We start from the raw sequence: 18,742 nt of genomic DNA, 5'->3' as shown, positions 1-18,742 counted from the left end.
ATGAAATGACATTCCTACAGTTTGAATGGCGTCTCATCCTGGCAATGAAGAAAACTGAGGACAGAGAGATCGTTGTGGGAATTTGAAGAGGAACTGACGTGGCATGTTTCTGGAAGCTAAGGTTGGCCACTCCAGACCAAATGCAGGTTCTCTTGGTTGCCTTCATCTTCCCAATGCAAATGAGGCCACATTGGGAGCACAAATATAGTAGACAATGTTGGAGATGATGCAAATGGATCTACGACTCACCTTGTAGGAATTTTAGGTCCTTGGATCTTAGTCAGGGAGGAGGTGTAAGACGAAATATTATATACCTCATGTGATGGCAGGGAAAAGTGCCGGAGGTCAAGAAGAGATGGGTAGGGAGGGATGAGTGGTCCTGGGTGTCACAGATGGAATGGTCTCTGCAGAAGGCAGAAGTGAGTGAGGAGGAGAAAATGTAGTTAATAGTAGGATCTTGTTGCGACTGCGAAATGCACTCAGTGGCCCCTTTATTAGATAAACCTGCACACCTGCTCATTAATGCAAGTATCTAATCAGCCAATCATGTGGCAGCATCTCAATGTATAAAAGCATGCTGACATGGTCAAGAGGTTTGGTTGTTGCTCAGACCAAACATCAGAATGGGGAAGAAATGTGAAATAGGTGACTTCGACCGTGGAGCGATTGTTGGTGCTCAGCTAGGTGGTTTGAGTTTCTCAGAAACTGCTGATCTCCTGGGAGTTTCACACATAACAGTCTCTGGAGTTTACAGAGAATGGTGCGAAAGAGAAAAAAAAAATCCCTAAGAGCAGTTCTGTGGGTGAAAATGCCTTGTTAACGAGAAAGGTCAGAGCTGAATGGCCAGACTGGTTTAAGCTGACAGGAAGGCGACGGTAACTCAAATATCCATGCATTGCAACTGCGGTGTGCAGAAGAGTATCTCTAAGTGGACACATTGAACCTTGCATTGCATGGGATACAGCAGCAGGAGACCACAAGCATACACTCTGAACATATAACGGGCCTTCCACTTTTAGCGTCTTTGATTACGTTTTCTCTTATTGGGTTGAAGTGACGTGGAAGGGATTGGATATTGTGACTCCTAAGAATGGGATTACATTCTTCATGCTTTTACTCTGAGATGGTATCGGGTTTGCTGACTCAAATGAAGGCCTTAAGCCCTATTGGACAAAAATACCCACAAGTACTCTCACCAATAATGACCCAATCTTCATAGACTAGTTCACTTCCCTGTTTATTCTCCATGGTGAGTTTATCTGCCAATACCCACTATTCTCTCCCTAACAAAGAGAAGATAGTTCCAGCAAACAAAGTAGTTTAAATACAGTTAATTTTCAGTGGTACATGCTTAAATACAAAAACATTCTTAAAACGCATTTAAAACTTGACTTCTCTAACTTCCGCTAATGCCCCACCTCCCCGTCTTACCGCATCTGTTATTTATTTATATACACACATTCTTTCTCTCACTCTCCTTTTTCTCCCTCTGTCCCTCTGACTATACCCCTTGCCTATCTTCTGGGTTCCCCCCCCCCAACTTTTCCTTCTCCCTGGGCCTCCTGTCCCATGATCCTCTCATATCCCTTTTGCCAATCATCTGTCCAGCTCTTGGCTCCATCCCGACCCCTCCTGTCTTCTCCTATCATTTTGGATCTCCCCCTCCCCCTCCCACTTTCAAATCTCTTACTCACTCTTCCTTCAGTCAGTCCTGACGAAGGATCTCGGCCCGAAAAGTCAACTATACCTCTTCCTAGAGATGCTGCCTGGCCTGCTGCATTCACCGGCAACTTTGATGTGTGTTGTTTCAAACTCACAGAGGATTTCTATCTTAAACATTTCCAAATTACAAACCATTTTTAAAACACAAACCAATTCTAAAACACAAACCATAATGCACAAAGCACAATGGATTTCCAAACCTCAGGTACGATTCCTATAAACTAAAAAGACATACTAAAGATGCAGACAAATGAATCGTCTGTTACAGAAACTGAAATTAGAGGAATGAATTCTGGTTCCACCCCTGTTTCTTCTATGTTTCCTCATGTTCTTTACCCCATTTCTAATAAACCTGAACTGCTCTCTACATTTATACCCTTTTCTCCACTTAGATAACTTCACACACATCCTCCGATACCCTTTTAACACACAGTCTAAAAGCAACTTTGAAGATATAGATTTCAAAGGTTCAAAGGCTCATTTTTAATCATAATATCCAACTCTGAAATTCCTTTTCTCCAGGTAGCCACAAAACCAAGAAAGAAAAGAAAAGCACAGCAGCATGATTATCAACCCCCAAATCCCTCCACCTACACTAAAAACAAATAAACACAGCAGAACAGGCACAACGACACCCAAATCCCCCTCTCCTGCTCACAAAAAAAAAGAGAAAGTTCAGGCAAGAAACTCAGAATATTAAAAACAACAAGACTGAAAAAGAGTCTATCGTCCAAGTCCATATCCAGAACGCAGAAAACCTGGGTAACCTGGATGACATTCTCAGGGCTCAGCAGCAGGCCTTTCCCCTCTCTGTAGCGGAGCAATCCCCCCTCCGTAGTAGAACGATCCTACCAGCGGTCAAAAGACAGGCAGCCAATGATTACCTTCTGCATTCGCCTCGATGTTTCAATCTTCCTCATCGTCAGTTACCCCCACTGATGCTGTAAAACTAACTTCTTCGACCACCAAACTATAAACACATCAGTTATTTAATATGCTAAATGACTGTTTCCATCTTGTCTGCAAACTTCCTTGAGCTGAGCGACTCAGTCAGCTTGTCTATTTTGAAACAAGCCAAATTAAGTGATTGTCTTATACTGCATGTCTGAGTGGCAATAAAGCAGGTGCGGAGAGCTAGCATCTCACAGAGTGTCTGCATATATACAGAGCTTGTTTGCAAAGCTGTGTTTTTAACTTGAAGCTGATTGATCACTGCTTTCCATTTGCATTCTAAGAACGGAAGACTCTTTCCCATTTATGATTTGGGAACAAAGCAATATAGTTGGATGCTGACTTACGTCTGTTTGTTATCTTACAAATGGCAGCTGCGGTGTTTAGAAAGCCGAAATTAGCAAACAACCAAGGGGTGAATATCCATCACAGTTCTTTCTTTATCTTTCATTAGCGTTATGTCACTGCAACATTTATCTTACAAAATAAATGAGATTATTCAGTAGGCTATGTTAGCAATCAAAAGGCTTTCATAGAATTCTTAAAGCACAATAAATAAATACAGATTATGCACAGTTGACATTTATTTATGGAAGACAACTTTATTTGTGCAAAATACCCAGATTTCCCAGGTAAGTTTTTTTGTGTTTTCACTGTTAAAACAGGAGAATTCAAATTGAAGTTATGGTGACGCAGGCCTCGTGCTGTGGAGGTATGAAGGTTGTACCAAGACAAGAGTTATGATAATGTGTAGGCAAAGGTATTTTACAGATAGTGTAATGAAATGCAGGAGGAACTCAGCAGGTCGGGCAGCACCTGTGGAAAGGAATAAATAGTCAGCATTTCGGGCTGAGACCCTTCATCTGGACTGGAAAGGAAGTGGGAAGAAGCCACAGTAAGAAGCTGGTGGTGGGGGATGGGGGGGATGGGCACAAACTGGAAGTTGATAGGTAAACACAGATGAGGGGGAAGGTAGATGGGTGGGGGAGAGGGATGAAGTGAGAAACTGGGAGGTGATAGGTGGAAAAGCTAAAGGGCTGAAGAAGAAGAAATCAGATAGAAGAGAAAAAAGAATCTAATAGGACAGGAGAGTGGACCATGGGAGAAAGGGAAGAAGGAAGAACACCAGAGGGAAGTGATGGCAGGTGATATTGGGTTAGTTAAGAAAAGTGATGCTGATGAAAAATGTCACAATTCTGAAGTAATATTGGCTTCTACCATGTAGATTCAATTGGTTATTAATATCTGTATTATCATAATGTGATTGGTAATTGATTAATGCAAATAAGCAATTTGAACAACCATATGGTTACCTAACGGTCAATATCTGTATCCAATTTGTCAATTTTTGTATAAAGGTGGTTTTTTTATATATATTAAACTTTAGAACAGTTCAGTGATGGGTCTGGGCTGTTCTCTTTGGGGATAAGTAAGTAAAGTGAGAGTGAGGAATGAGTGCGAGTTTTTACAGTACAGTTAATTGGTGATGATAGAGGCTTGCTTCTGTAAGAGTGGCCAATGCACGAAAGTCAGAGAAATGGCTTGCAAGTCTGCACTGCATCCCATCATGCATGTCAGAGCACCTTGGAGCGTTAACATTCAGCACAGGAACAGGCCCTTCAGCCAACAATGCTGTGCTGAAATCATTAAACTAGTACTAAATGCCTAAGTGACTGAGTGAGTTTCCTCCAGGTCCTCATGAGTTCCTTGCGCAGTCCAAAGACCTACCAGTTGGTAGGTTAATTTGACATTGTAAATTGTCCCGTGATTAGGCTTGGGTTAAGCCGGGGGATTGCTGAGTGGTGTGACTCGAAGGGCCAGTAGGTCTTATTCCACATTATATCTCAACACATGGAATATGCATGGAGAATGTTCATGCAATTTTTATGGAGAACCCAGCAGAAAAGTTATGGACTTTCACTCAGAGTTTCCTGTTACACAGCTGGTGTAAACATTCAGCACTAATTATTGGCCAAAGGTTTGTCAGGGTTATTTCATTCGTGAACCGAAAAAAAAGCTGTGAAAGGATTCCTTCAGCTCTTGCATTGTAGTCACGGCACTTTGTTTGCTGGTTGGCTCTGAAGAAAAACTTTAACCTCTTTCCAAGACAAATTCTATATAAAATTGGATCCCAAGTCTTCTTTCACAATTTGCCACTATTTGTCTGAGCAAAGTACACTCACTGGCCACTTTATTAGATACCTTCTGCACCTTATAAAGTGGCCACTGAATGTATGTTTGTGGTTTTCTGCTGCTGTCGTCCATCCACTTGGAGGTTCAACATATTGTGCATTCAGAGATGCTCTTCTGCACGCCACTGTTGTAATGTGTGGTTATTTGTGTTATTGTCACCTTCCTGTCAGCTTGAACCAGTCTGGCCATTCTCTTCAGGCCTCTCTCATTAACAAGGAGTTTTTGCCCACAAAATGGCTACTCGCTGGAATTTTTTTTTTTGTTTTTCACACCATTCTCTGTGAAGTCTAAAGTCCTATTGTGCGTGGAAATCCCAGGAGATCTGCAGTTTCTGAAATACTCAAACCACTCTGTCTGGCGCTAGCAATCATTCCAGGGTCAAAAGCACTTGGATCACATTTCTTCACCATTCTAATGTTTGGTCTAAATGACAACTGAACCTCTTAACCATGTCTGCATGCTTTTATACGTTGGATCACTGCTACATGATTGGCTGATTAGATATTTGCATTAACAAGCAGGTATACAGATGTACCTAATAAAGTGGCCACTGAGTGTAAAATCTGTAAAGTGTCAGAAGTCAGACAGGGTGCATTTCCTCAATGAGGTGGATCGACCCTGATCTGTGGTTTCAGAAATTGCTGAAATCTCCTGCATGATGTTTGACCAATAAATTCTGGAACAACGGAAAAGTCATTGCAATATTTGCAGTGTACAAAGATCCGTAAAATTTGCTGACTGCAACCCTACGTGTAGGTCCCGGAGTTTACGCTCAATGTTTCCTTTCACCTTCAAGCTCTCCCTGTGATGCATGTTTCACTTAAGGGATTAGGACTCGAAGATTTCATGTCTGCTAATCTCATTTCAAAGTTACCTCTTGCTTAAAACAAATTTGCATTGTTGAAGGGTTTGAAGTGAATGATTTGAATGCAATGGCACACTTAGACATTCCAGAAACACTTATAAAAGGCTGCATAACATAGAAGCAGGCAGTTAAAATAGGGTGCTGTCTCAACTATGCACTAACAAGTTCTGTTTTGAGGTGGGACTCAAGATGAAGGGTCTCAGCCTGAAATGTCCACTCTCCACTTCCCTCCACAGATGCTAATTGACTCTCTGAGTTCTTGCAGCACCTTGTGTGTCATTTCATTAGGTGTTTGGTGCCAGGTGGGGCAACGCTGTTGGTGAACGACATCCTCAGTCATCTTCAGTACAGCTGATTCCTAAATTGGTAGGGTAAACTTTGACAACAATTATGGAAGAAAGGGACTTTTCTGTGTTTTTTGCATTTAATTAAACTTCATTTGAATGTTATTTCATGAACTAGCAAGACCGAGGCTGCTGGGACGAGCATATTAGACTATAAGACGTAGGAACTGAACGAGGCCATTCAGCCTGTGGAGTCTGCTCTATCAAGTTCCAGGTTTCTGCCTCACAATACCCACCTGTTTCAGTACTTAAACTCCTCTTGTGCCAACATCTGCTACCCCTTAGCGTTGAGATCGGCACTATTTCACCTTTCGTGTGAAAGTTTCCAAGATTTGCATCTGAGTGGCCAGACTCTAATTTTAAAATATCTACCCATTTTGGGTCAGACCTTTACAGCCGAGTCACTCCTACCTTGGCCCTCCTAACAGCAGTGAGGTAGGGCAAAAGAGACATAGATCAGTGATGTTCAATTTTATCGCCATTCAATCGTATACCAATGTATACCAACAAATGAAACAACATTCCTCCAGACCCTCCAGACCAAGGTGCACATCATGGTACATATAACTCACACACGACACATCAAGTAATATTACCACAAATAAATTCACAAATAACAAAGTATTTTCCAGAAGATTCACATTTAGCATAAGGTGCATTTACGACACGTTAAAAAGTCAACAGTACAACACTACTGGCGCTTCATACGTGATGCATCAGAGTTCAGAATTACATTGCAATTGAGGTGATTGTGTACCTCACCAGAGTGAATGTTTCTACATCTAATATTGGAAATTTATGCCAATTGTTTAATATTAATGGCATACAGAATGCCCCTGCTATGCCCCTGACATTTTGATGCAGAGAAAAATTATGCAAAATAAATTTGATTAGTCACTGAGCTCTAAGAAATGAATGACATTGTATTAGGCATCAACTTCCTTAAAAGTTCATTGCTGTTAAGTAGCTTGCATCACTCTGAATATGTGCAGGGACAATGACAGGTCACCCCATTGCCTACTTACTGCCCCGCTCTCCTCCCACATAGGATGAAGTCAATACATTATAAAATGGGTTCCCTTCTCTCCAGAGTCTTAACGCTGCTGGCTGTATTATGTGCTGAAAATTGCATAATTACAGGGACTGTCAGAAGTGAGTTATGTTCATGCTTTTCACTGCCAGAGGTACGCCTCCTTGGATATGGTTTCTTTCCAGTATGAATTGGGATATCACCATAGTGACAAAGGCAGAATTTACATGGCTTTAAAGAATTTAAGCATCAGAAAACAATGTTTGAAATGGTTAGAATTTGAGATTCCAGCGGTAAAGTATAATGCCTGGGATTATCATAAGGAGTAAATGATCATGTAGAGCCTTTAAAGTAATTCTAAAAGCCACAGGAATGAATTAGTTGTGGAAATGAATGAGCGTGTCAATATCAAACATAGGCTGTTGTTTGAAATACATTCTGAATGTCAGTGAGCAAGGTAAGCAAATCTGGTCACACGCAAAGTTCAAAGTAAATTTATTATCAAAGTACATATATGTCACCATATACAACCATGAGATTAATTTTCTTGCCGGAATTCACAGTAAGTACAAAGCAACACCACAGAATCGTCGAAAAAACTGCACACAACAAGATGGATAAACAGCCAGTGAGCAAAGGACAACTAACTGCGCGAGTACAAAAAGAACAAAAAAATGAAATAATAATAAATAAACAATAAACATTGAAAACATGAGATGAAGAGTCCTTGAAAGTGAGTCCATAGGCTGTGGGAACAGTTCAGTATTGGAGTGAGTGAAGGTGTCTCCTCTGGTTCAAGAGCTTGATGGTTGAGGGGTAATAACTGTTCCTCATGATGGTCTGGATCCTGAGGCTCCTGTATCTCCTTCCTGATAACAGTACCAAGAAGAGAACATAGCCATAATTGAGGGAGATAGCCTGTACTTTCCCTGTTGTTGCCTCTGTGCAATGATTTTGGACTGGCACATAATTACTCCATCACTAGCTGACAGTAGTATTTTCAGAGTTGAGATAAACCCATCACGTCTTCCAGGAAAGCTGAGTGCTAAGTATTCCTGTCATCTATACTTACAATCCACGGTCAGTAGTTACCTTAGTAAACATTGTTCTGTCCTGTCCTCTCTGCTTCCACCCTCCCTAATATACCCAGTTCCAGTCTCCTTCCATCTCCTTGGCATGGCTGAGATAGTGTAGGGTGCAGGATGAATATCTAAGCCAGTTGCTGTAATGGGAAATGGGTGTGATGTGTAAATGAAGTGTGAGGAAAAATACAAGCACGAGATTCCAGTACACAGTGTGACAATGGTGTAATATGAGGGATGGAAATTTAACTGTAGGTCACACATCTTTCTTGTTTTAAACCAGAAATACAGGCAACTAAGTCAATTTTACTCCCCTTATATGAGCACAAAGCCAAAGTTACCTCCATAACTCTCATTTAGTCCTTGATTTAAATGTTATCTGTATTCCTATACCGGGAAGCCTTCCAGAGAATCTAGTTGCTTGTTGCACTGAGCTGTTACTATGGTTATGAAAGACATTGTATTTAGATTTCTTTGCATGTCTGTGCTAATATTGTAAATCTGTTATGGCCAAAGTTGTTCAGAACAGCAGGGAGGCGTAAATTGTCGGCGACAGGCTTTCAAATAAAAGGTATTTAATAACATCTGAGGAGCAGGAGGTACATTTTCCGGAAAAATGGTCTTCAGTGGTGATGGAATTGGAAAAGCAGAGGGTTCTTGCATCTCTTCCAACTGTTAGAGAACAGCTCTAATGTGTTCCCACAGGAAACATGATTGGCCATCCTCTCTCCTCTTTTACTCTCCCACATCTGACGTGGCACTAAGTAATATCAGTGACACCAGTATGTGTCACACTTGCCCCAAAGGTGGCATCAGATCCACCCAGAGTTCTGGAGAAGCAAAACTGATACTTGGAGCATTGAGTTGTATTCAGAGAGGCAGAAGCCATGGTTCTCTGCTAAAATGATTATATATTGTATCCTCCTCCTTCTTTGCTTTTTTCTTTCAGATTCCTTCTACTTCAGCCCTTTACCACTTCCACCTATCACCACCCAACTTCTCACTTCATTCCCCCACTTCCGCCACCCACTCATCTTCTCCCTCATCTGGTTTCACCTGTCAGCTGCCAACTTGTATTCTTTCCCCTCCAGCACTCTCCCTCCATTCTTATTCTGGCTTCTTCCCCCTTCCTTTCCATGCCCGAAACGTCGATTGCATATTCCCCTCCATAGGTGCTGACTGACCTGCTGAATTCCTCCAGCATTCTGTGTGTGTTGCTTTGGATTTCCAGCATCTGCAGAATCCTTTGTGTTTCTGGTATTGAATCAGAACTTTTTGTTCAAACTCCCTAGAGCAGATGGACATCGGATTGCAGCATCTTGGCCAGAGGAGATCACCATTCAAGAGGGCTGGAACTCAGCAAGTGATTTAAACTTAAAGTCAATAGGGATGTCATGGTTAACTTCTGAGAAAATGTGAGATCTCCGCCCTTTCTAAAGAGACATAGAATGTACAGTCAAAGGCCACTGCATTAGATACAGAAGTAACTAAAAAATGGACATTGGGTGTATTTCTGTATGTTTGTGATCTTCTATTGCTGTACTTTGAGGTTTGACATACTGTGCATTCAGAGATGCATTTCTGCACACCACTTGTGATTATTTGAGTTAATGTTGCCTTCCTGTCAGCTTGAATCAATCCGACCATTCTCCTCTGACCTCTCTCATTAACAAGGCATTTTCATCCACAGAACTGCCATTCACGGAATGTTTTCTGTTTTTTGTACTGTTCTCTGTAAACTCTAGATTCTGTCGTGCATGAATATCCCAGAAGAACAGCAGTTTCTGAGATACTTAAACCAGCCTATTCTTCATTCCACGGCTAAAGTCACTTAAATCACCTTCCTTCCCCATTCTGATCTTCAGTCCGAACAACAACTGAATGAACCCCTTGACCATGTCTGCATGCAGTTCTGCATTGAGTTGCTGCCACGTGATTGGCTGATTAGATATTTGCATTAATGAGCAGGTGTACAGGTGTACCTAATAAAGTGGCCACTGAATGTGTTAGGAAATGCCAGATGCTCTTAGGAAATGAAACATTATCCTTCCATCACTGGTCTTTGCTATTCTGAAAAGGTCAAGCAGAACATGGCTCTGATGTCTCTGCTTCACTAGAACTAAATCTGCTGGCTGGGTCTCATCTCCTGACCTGTGGCAACTTTTAATGGCTATTAGCTTGGAACCTCCTAGCCATGTCCAAAACAGCAAAACTGAGAGATAAGCACGGGGGAGTTTGATACTTATCTGCAAAATTGACATCACAGGATTATCATTTTGCTGTTTGTGGGAACTTAACGTGTACAGATTATTGGCTGTGTTCCTTACATTGCAAGTTTATGAAGTACTTGTGGATTGCAAGATGTTTAGAAAGGAGACTTCAGAAATGCAAGACTTTCATTCTTTTTCTTCAGGAAATTGCCAAGAGTGCGGATTAGAGGCAGCACAGTAATATCACGGCGCTAGCTGTAAGATCTGAGTTCGATTCCTGCTGCTCTCTGTAAGAAGTTTGTAGACTCATAGAAACATAGAAAATAGGTGCAGGAGTAGGCCATTTGGCCCTTCGAGCCTGCACCGCCATTTAGTACGATCATGGCTGATCATCCAACTCAGAACCCTGTACCTGCCTTCTCTCCACACCACCGATCCCTTTAGCCACAAGGGCCTTATCTAACCCCCTCTTAAATATAGCCAATGAACTTGCCTCAACTGTTTCCTGTGGCAGAGAATTCCACAGATTCACCACTCTCTGTATGAAGAAGTTTTTTCTCATCTCGGTCCTAAAAGGCTTCTCCTTTATCCTCAAACTGTGACCCCTCGTTCTGGACTTCCCCAACATCGGGAACAATCTTCCTACATCTAGCCTGTCCAATCCCTTTAGAATTTTATACGTTTCAATAAGATCCCCCCTCAATCTTCTAAATTCCAGGAAGTATAAACCTAGCCGATCCAGTCTTTTATCATATGAAAGTCCTGCCATCCCAGGAATCAATCTGGTGAACCTTCTTTGTACTCTCTCTATGGCAAGAATGTCTTTCCTCAGATTAGGGGACCAAAACTGCACACAATACTCCAGGTATGGTCTCACCAAGGCCTTGTACAACTGCAGTAGTACCTCCCTGCTCCTGTACTCGAATCCTCTTGCTATGAATGCCAGCATACAATTTGCCTTTTTCACCGACTCTTTGTGTGACTGCATGGGCTTCTTCAGGATGTTCCAGTTTCCTCCCAGATTTCAGTCATACGGTTAGGGTTAGTAAGTTGTGGGAGAAACTGGGAGAGGGAACACTTGTGGCTGCCCAGCACAATCCTTGCTGATTTGATTTGACGCAAACGATGCTCTTCTCTGATTATTTCGATGTACATGTGACAAATAAAGCTAACCTTACTGAAAAAGCAATTTAAAGGCAGTGGAAACTACAAGTTTAAAGAGCTTTTCTCAGAGTACTGTGCAAAAGTTTTAGGCACATATGTATAGATAGAGATTTTTGCTCAGTACTGTAGTAATTTATGCACTGCACTATACTACCGCCACAAAAAAAAACAAATTTCAGGACTTATTAATGCGTGATGATAAACCTAATTCTGATATTGTGGACTGAGAATGGAAAGGTGGCAGGGAGAGGGGAATCATGGTCAGGGAAAGAGGAATGGGGGCGGGGGAGTGGGAAGCACTGAGAGGCATTCGTCATGTTCAGTAAACCAATAGTCTGGAATCAAATGACCTTGCCAAGTGTCTCAGGGCTGGGTGTGTTTGCATCCGTGCCACTCCCTGCCCCTGACACTCCTTCTCTGCCACCTATCCCATACCCTTCCCACAGTGCTCCACCTTCACCATTCCCAACATCTTTTGCTCCTGCCAGATTTACAAACTTGCTCTCCACTCCACGATGACAAATAGAATACTGTGTAAAAGTCTTAGACACCTTAGCTATATATGAGGGGTGATTGATATGTCCGTGGCCTAAGGTAGAAGGTGTCAATTTCAGAAAATCTAGCACATTTATTTTTCCTACATGTACACACTTAATCCAGCGGTTGTGGAGCATACGGATCCCTTCTTTGTAGAAGTGGTCCATAGCAGGGGTGATTGATAAGTTCGTGGCCTAAGGTAGAAGGAGATGAGTTATTAACTTCAAACTTTCTGCATTATCACTCAAAGAGTTGAACTGCACGTGCATGTAACGAGAGCGTCTTGGACCCCCAGGTAGTCCACAGCAGGGGTGATTGATAAGTTCGTGGCCTTAGGTAGAAGGAGATGAGTTATACAGCTCTTGTTACATGCATGTGCAGTTCAACTCTTTGAGTGAAAATGCAGAATGTTTGAAGTTAATAACTCATTTCCGTCTACCTTAGGCCACAAACATATCAATCACCCCTGCTGTGGACCATTACTGGAGGTCCAAGATGCCGACTTCTACAAAGAAGAAGTAGAAGAAGTATGCTCCACGACCGCTGGACTAAGTGTGTAAATGTAGGAAAAATAAATGTGCTAGATTTTCTGAAATTGACTCCTTCTACCTTAGGCCACGAATGTATCAATCACCCTCGTATATGTACCTAAGACTTTTGCACAGAACTGTACAAATTTATTTTTTTAATGAGCTGATACCCTGATAGTACCACACCTAAGGCACCACACCACAATGTGTCATCTATGCTCTTCCCAAGTAAAGTCCTTCTGTAACTAAACGTGTGTTCATGCATTTTATAAAATAAAATACAGGAACACACATTGCTTTCTGTTGTATCTGTATGGAGAGATATATACACTTGCAGCACCATCATAAACACATGGCATTATCATTACAAACATGACATTCACATGAAAAACATAAATTATACAGAATTATTCAAGAAAGAACTAAAAAAAAAGAACACAAGAAATACAAGAAAGAGAAAAAGTCCATTGTAGTGCAAAATAGCCATTGTGTTAATACACTGAGAAAGTGTTTCGGGTTGTGTGGAACTGAGGAGTTGAAGGAATGTAGCTGTTACTGAGCCAGGTGGCCTGGGACTTCAAGCTTCTCTAATTCCTGGCTTTTTACTTATATATGTAAAGAGATCAGTTCTAGTGTGCAGACAGGCCTAGTTTCACACTGTCTACATAATGAATTGGAAGGTGGAACTGTTCCACTTACAGAGCACTGAGCTTTTCATCCCCTTAGCTGCTACGCACCCAATTATCCCCTTGTGAAATACAGGAGCTATTGAATCAGCCATGACTATTCTCATCGGAATTCCAGTAGGAAGCTTTGCTGGAGACTTCACACAACTGCTTTGGTCTTATGTTTCCAGTTGTAAAAGACACTAACATTTTTGTTTATTCTCTCTTTGCACAGTGATGTGGTTATAGATGATGAGCCCCCCTGCCCAGAGGAGATAGATTATTACTCTGACTACTGCATTGAGGACGACGATGATCCCATCGACCTGACCGCTGAGGTTGACGAGAGCTCTGAGGATGAACTTTTTTGCTGAGTGGCGATGCGTATTATAGAAGCTGCAAAAGATGGCTAACATTGCGGGAAGATCAAAACCATTTGTTACCATAGCGAATGGGAACTGAGCAAAAGCTTCGTGAATACAGCTTGTACTTCTCTCTTCTGAGGCAAACTCAGCGGAATTTGCATCAACTGCCTTGTCTGTGGAGTGTTGCTCGCCTTTTGTCATTCTTGAAGTTCTAACTCTTGTAACCTGCTTATTCCCATGTCATAGCTGAAAGTAGAGAGAAAGCAAATCTGTGGAGGGTTGCGAGTCCTGCATTCCCAGAGCACCGCCCAGTGTCAGAGAATGGACCATATCTTGGCATTGCATGGACACACCTTCAGTGACTGAACCCAACCAGGGTGGATGCTGTTCACCTCAGATAAGGTTGACTAGTCGTTAACAGTCTTGAACACCAAAGCTGAGACTTAGAATATGGAACACTACTGCACAGTGCAGGCTCTTTGGCCCATGATGTTGTGCCGACATTTTAACCTACTCTAAGATCAGTCTAACACTTCCCTTCTACGTAGCCCTCCATTTTTCTATCGTCCATGTGCCTATCTAAGAGTTTCTTAAATGTCTCTAATGTATCTGCCTCTACAATGACCCCCACAGGGTGTTCACTCATTGAGTAAAGAATTTATTCTATCTCCAACATCCCTCTATGCTTTTCTCCAATCATCTTAAAATTATGCCCCACTGGTATGGCTATGTATAAGACTCATGTCTCTTACCATCTTGAACACCTCTATCAAGTCGTCTCTCATCCTCCTTTACTCCAAAGAGAAAAGCCCTGGGTTGCTCACTCTATCATCATAAGACATGTTCTCTAATCCAGATAGCATCCTGATAAATCTCCTCTGCACTGTCTACCTCCTTCCTATAACGGGGTGACCAGAAATGAGCACAATACTGAACTTCTTTTCTCTTGTGCCCGCTGGGTAGCAGACTCATACCCTGCCTGAGCCCTCCATTTAGTCTCACTAACAAGGTCCTATTCCAGTGCCTTGACAGATTCATGGACTTGAACTTAAGTAGGACTAGCAGCAGAAGGCCATTTGCCCCTTGAAACTACTCTGCCATTCAATAAAATCTGACTGCTATCCTCAGCACCAACTTCTTCCTTGTTCCCTATAACAGAAAACCTCCCCAAAGGCCAAAACCTGTCCTTATCTCTGAAAACAGTGTCTCATTCACTGACTCATCATCTGCAGCTCTTGGATAGGGAATCCCAAAGAATCACAATTCACCAGAAACAAAGATTCCTCATCTATATCCTAACTGGGCAAATCCTTATTTATCTCTCTAAATCCAGTTACCTCCACAATGATCTGAGTGCCTCAGGGTCCCCCTGACCTGGCTCTGATACCCTCCAAGTTCATGGACAATTCCATGAGCATCACTGAAGCATTGACACAAGCATCAAGATCATCAACAAATTGTAGCTGCCTTCAGCAACTTTGAAAATGCATCTGTTGTAAATTGTAGGGCCACAGGATATAAGATGGGTCATAGTGAAAGTATAAAAAAAATCACAAGCTGAGTGATTGGTGATCTGTTCAGGTAATTCTTTGTTAGCTTGATTTTCAATAAGTCCTTAGCAATACAGTTATAGAGCAGAACAGACCCTTCAGCCCACTGAGACGGTGACAACCAGCCAACAGTGATCTGAGAAAGAAGCTCACGGTCAGTGGATTACAGCTGGCGTGGGCCTGAATTGCATTACCTCCATAGTGCGGTTCCTGTGCTGAATATTAAATATTATTTACCAGTGCTCTTTGGGCATTCCGTGGTCTTTGGTAAACAACCTGATTAATTTCCCTCCTTCACATGGTTGGAAGTATATAACGAAGAGTTTACAGCATTAGAGAGAGCTATTGAACTTGTGTTATAGTACTATCGAGATGCCTGGCTTTAGCGTTCTGTCAGGTCCCCTCAAGGGTGGAGAACTTAAGGAGACTGTGGTATTTGAGTGCAGAAGTCTAGTCTACTTCTTCCACTTTAACTTGATCCTCCTGCTTAGTAAATAACAAACCATCTTTAAGTATCTCTGGTGCCCTGACTGAATATCATTGACATACTATATCATTAGTTGTTTCTGGACTAACTTTGAAGTTCTTGAGCTGAGATCTTGGCAATTATAGTAGATACATGTTGGAGAACTGCCCAGGAGATTATTTTGACCCAAATGGATCAGTTCAACACAGTTTGGAGGGGAGGTGGGTGGAGGTAGTAGAAAAATGTGCGGATCACTTGATGGTATAAGGCTCAGACCTGGTCTGTCTTAACCTTTGGTTTCAAATGCTGCCAGTCCATTATCTTAAAGCAATTGGAGGAGGTGCTTTGATTTGCTACCAGATTTGTGTTGGTCTGCTCTTGCCCATCTGCTAGCTCCAAGTCAATGGGGGCAGGGAGGGGGGTGAATCAGTTTATACAGAGCTAGCAGAAGTGAGCAGAATGGGGCGCTGAGTGTTTCAGGGAGAGAGGCTGCATATTTTCAGGCTGGGTCCAGGGTTTATGATTCTTCCTCAGGGCACTGTGAAAGAAAGGGTTGTACTCAGTTGGAGGGCTGTGTGGTTGGCAGGGAGCTGCAGTTTTCCCACTCACGCCAAGGTAGCACAAGAGACCTATTGACATAATGGAAGCCTACAATTTGCATAAACTCATGTAATTTCCCCCTTTATAACACCACAATTAACATTGAAGGTGGAGTGAGAGGGTCTTTTACTGAGCACATAAGTAATGCTGGATTTTATCGTTATTTGCCCCACACTAAACCATTCTCAGTCTCAGTAGAGGCCATGATTACATTCATCAGTGGAAATCAGTTAGAAATCAAACCGCTGTCCTGGTGTTTTCACTCAATGGCAAGATTTTATTGTGACAATATCTGTCCCGGGCATGATGGAGGAGAAAGAGAAGTGTGTCTTGGACACTTTCAATGGCTTTAATTCCTATTCCAGAGGCAAGCAGCAACAGCTACGCAAGTTTCTCAAGAACATTGTAGTTGATATTCCATCCAAGCTTATCATTATTTCCTTGTGCCAGACAGTATATTTCTATTGATAAAATTCACGATGCCCTTCTGTATAAACAACCTGGAGCTGAATGTGTAAATTTTGAACACCGTGTTCTCTGTCCATCAGTGTCCATCACAGTATTCATGGACTGTGTTCTATCCTTGGTTTTCCTCTTCTCAGTACTTACTTTGTCCATTACTTGGTTGGGGCAGAAATTAAGTCACTGTTCAAGTTTATACGGGCTATGTGTATGAAGAAAAACTGAATTAATAGACATGGTGTATTATAATCCCTTGTTTACCATGATGATTAACACCAACCTACATTAAGGCTGATTTATACTTTTGTGTCAACTCAACCCCGTAGGTACGGCGTCGCCGCAAACCCTACACACAGCCTATGCGGATCCCTACGCTGTAGCCTGACGCGCACCTCTCCCAAAATGTAACTAGGTATCACGGCAACGCAGACCGAACAACTGTGATTGGTCCGCTTGGTAGCATCGCATTTCCTCCCACACTGCAATAGCTTCCCATTGGGCGACTGAAGGGCAGGGAAGGAACTCTGGCTGCAATGCTTTCCATAAAGCTTTACAGACCTCCGAAATTATGGTGGACACATTTTGCTTTTATGAAAAAAGATGCTCGCTTTGAACTTTTTTACCCCGAGAAAGACTACCATGACCATGAAGCCTTGCGCGGGCAGGTGTGTGAGCATGTGCGACGTGCCCGAATTGCACAGTGATGCAGACATACCAATGCACAAGTATAAATGCTCACAATGCACGTAGGCCGCTTGCGTAGGTTACGGCGTCCATTTGACGCACAAGTATAAATCAGCCTTTAGTTCTAACTGTTTATATATTTATTTAGAGATTCAGCACAGTAATAGAACCTCCTGGCCCAACAAGCCTGCACTGCCCAGTTACACCTATGCGACCAACTAACCTACTAACCCACACGTCTCCGGAATGTGGGAGGAAACCAAGTGGTCACAAGGAGAACTTTCAAATTCCTTACAGACACCGGCAGGAATTGAACCCGGGCCACAGGCACTGTAATAGCTTTATTCTTAACTGCTACGCTACTATGCCGTCCAGACTTAGTTGAGACAGATTTGCTCTGCATTTCTTAGCTCCTACATTACTTTGTCTATGTTTCAGTGTCTAACTTCTCCCATTCACTCACTGACCAAATAACCTTGTTCATATCTTTACCCCATGCCCACTCCATTTTGACCCTATCACAGTAATTCTCCATCCAAACACTCACTACAGTTTAACAAGCTTGCTTTCTCGCCTTCAATCTGATGCAGCCTGACCTGAAGAGTTTTTCTACAATTTATTTTAGATTTACAACGTCTACAGCTTTCTGTTTCATTTTCATTTACTAGTTGGGTTAAAGGTTTTACTTTCCTGCCATAACCTCTATATATATACTGAACCTTTCATTTCTGTGCCAATTCCATGAATCTATCTGAATTTAACTATTTTACAATTTTTTTTTACTGTGTCCAAGTTATAGGACACAGGAGCTCTGACTTTGAAGTACACTACTCTCAAGCCTCTGCAATCCAAGCAACCCACACAAAACTCCATATTTCTATCTATAAGCTGAGATCTGTAAGACAAACTTTGTGTAAACCACTTTATTGAAGATCTTCTCTGTGCTACTGTACATCTGCTGAACTCTCTTAACTTCTTGAAAAAAAATCTGTCAAGTATAGCTTTTTAACAAATTCGTGCCAGCTGTCTGCTTCAAAAATATTGCCTGATTTTTCTCTTGAAATATAGAATAAAACTATTTGACAAACCTAATGTCAGGAGACGTGATCTATGGATGCTAAGTTAACTTTCTTGAACAAAAGTCTTATATCATATATCGAATAGCTGATGACAATTAGCAAATCTAACTTGGGTAGCAGATCTGTGTTCATAGAGATATGACGTGCAGATACAGGCACTCTGGCCCTTTGAGTCGGTGCCATCTATCAACCTGCCATTTATACTAACCTTGCATTTATCTAAACATGAGAAAGTCTGTGTGT

General features: G+C 42.0%; 1 protein-coding gene across 2 annotated transcripts in view; it reads left to right on the top strand.

Annotated features, from left to right (window-relative positions):
- agbl1 (AGBL carboxypeptidase 1) overlaps positions 1 to 18,499 on the top strand; it is a 248,374-nt gene extending 229,875 nt beyond the window's left edge. Inside the window, exons 23-24 of one of the 2 annotated variants that reach the window (XR_011889055.1) lie at positions 13,529 to 13,766; positions 13,905 to 18,499. Coding sequence is in view for 1 of the 2 variants with exons in the window: in XM_072278140.1 (XP_072134241.1) it covers positions 13,529 to 13,667 (139 nt within the window). In the remaining variant the exon portion in view is untranslated. Of the gene's footprint in view, positions 1 to 13,528 lie in introns of both variants that reach the window. The other variant, XM_072278140.1, reaches the window with a different exon arrangement.
- Positions 18,500 to 18,742: the final 243 nt, after the last annotated feature.

This window comes from Mobula birostris, chromosome 14 (genome assembly GCF_030028105.1).
Source record: "Mobula birostris isolate sMobBir1 chromosome 14, sMobBir1.hap1, whole genome shotgun sequence".
NCBI lineage: Eukaryota > Metazoa > Chordata > Chondrichthyes > Myliobatiformes > Myliobatidae > Mobula > Mobula birostris.
This window is presented reverse-complemented; position numbering and strand designations above follow the sequence as displayed.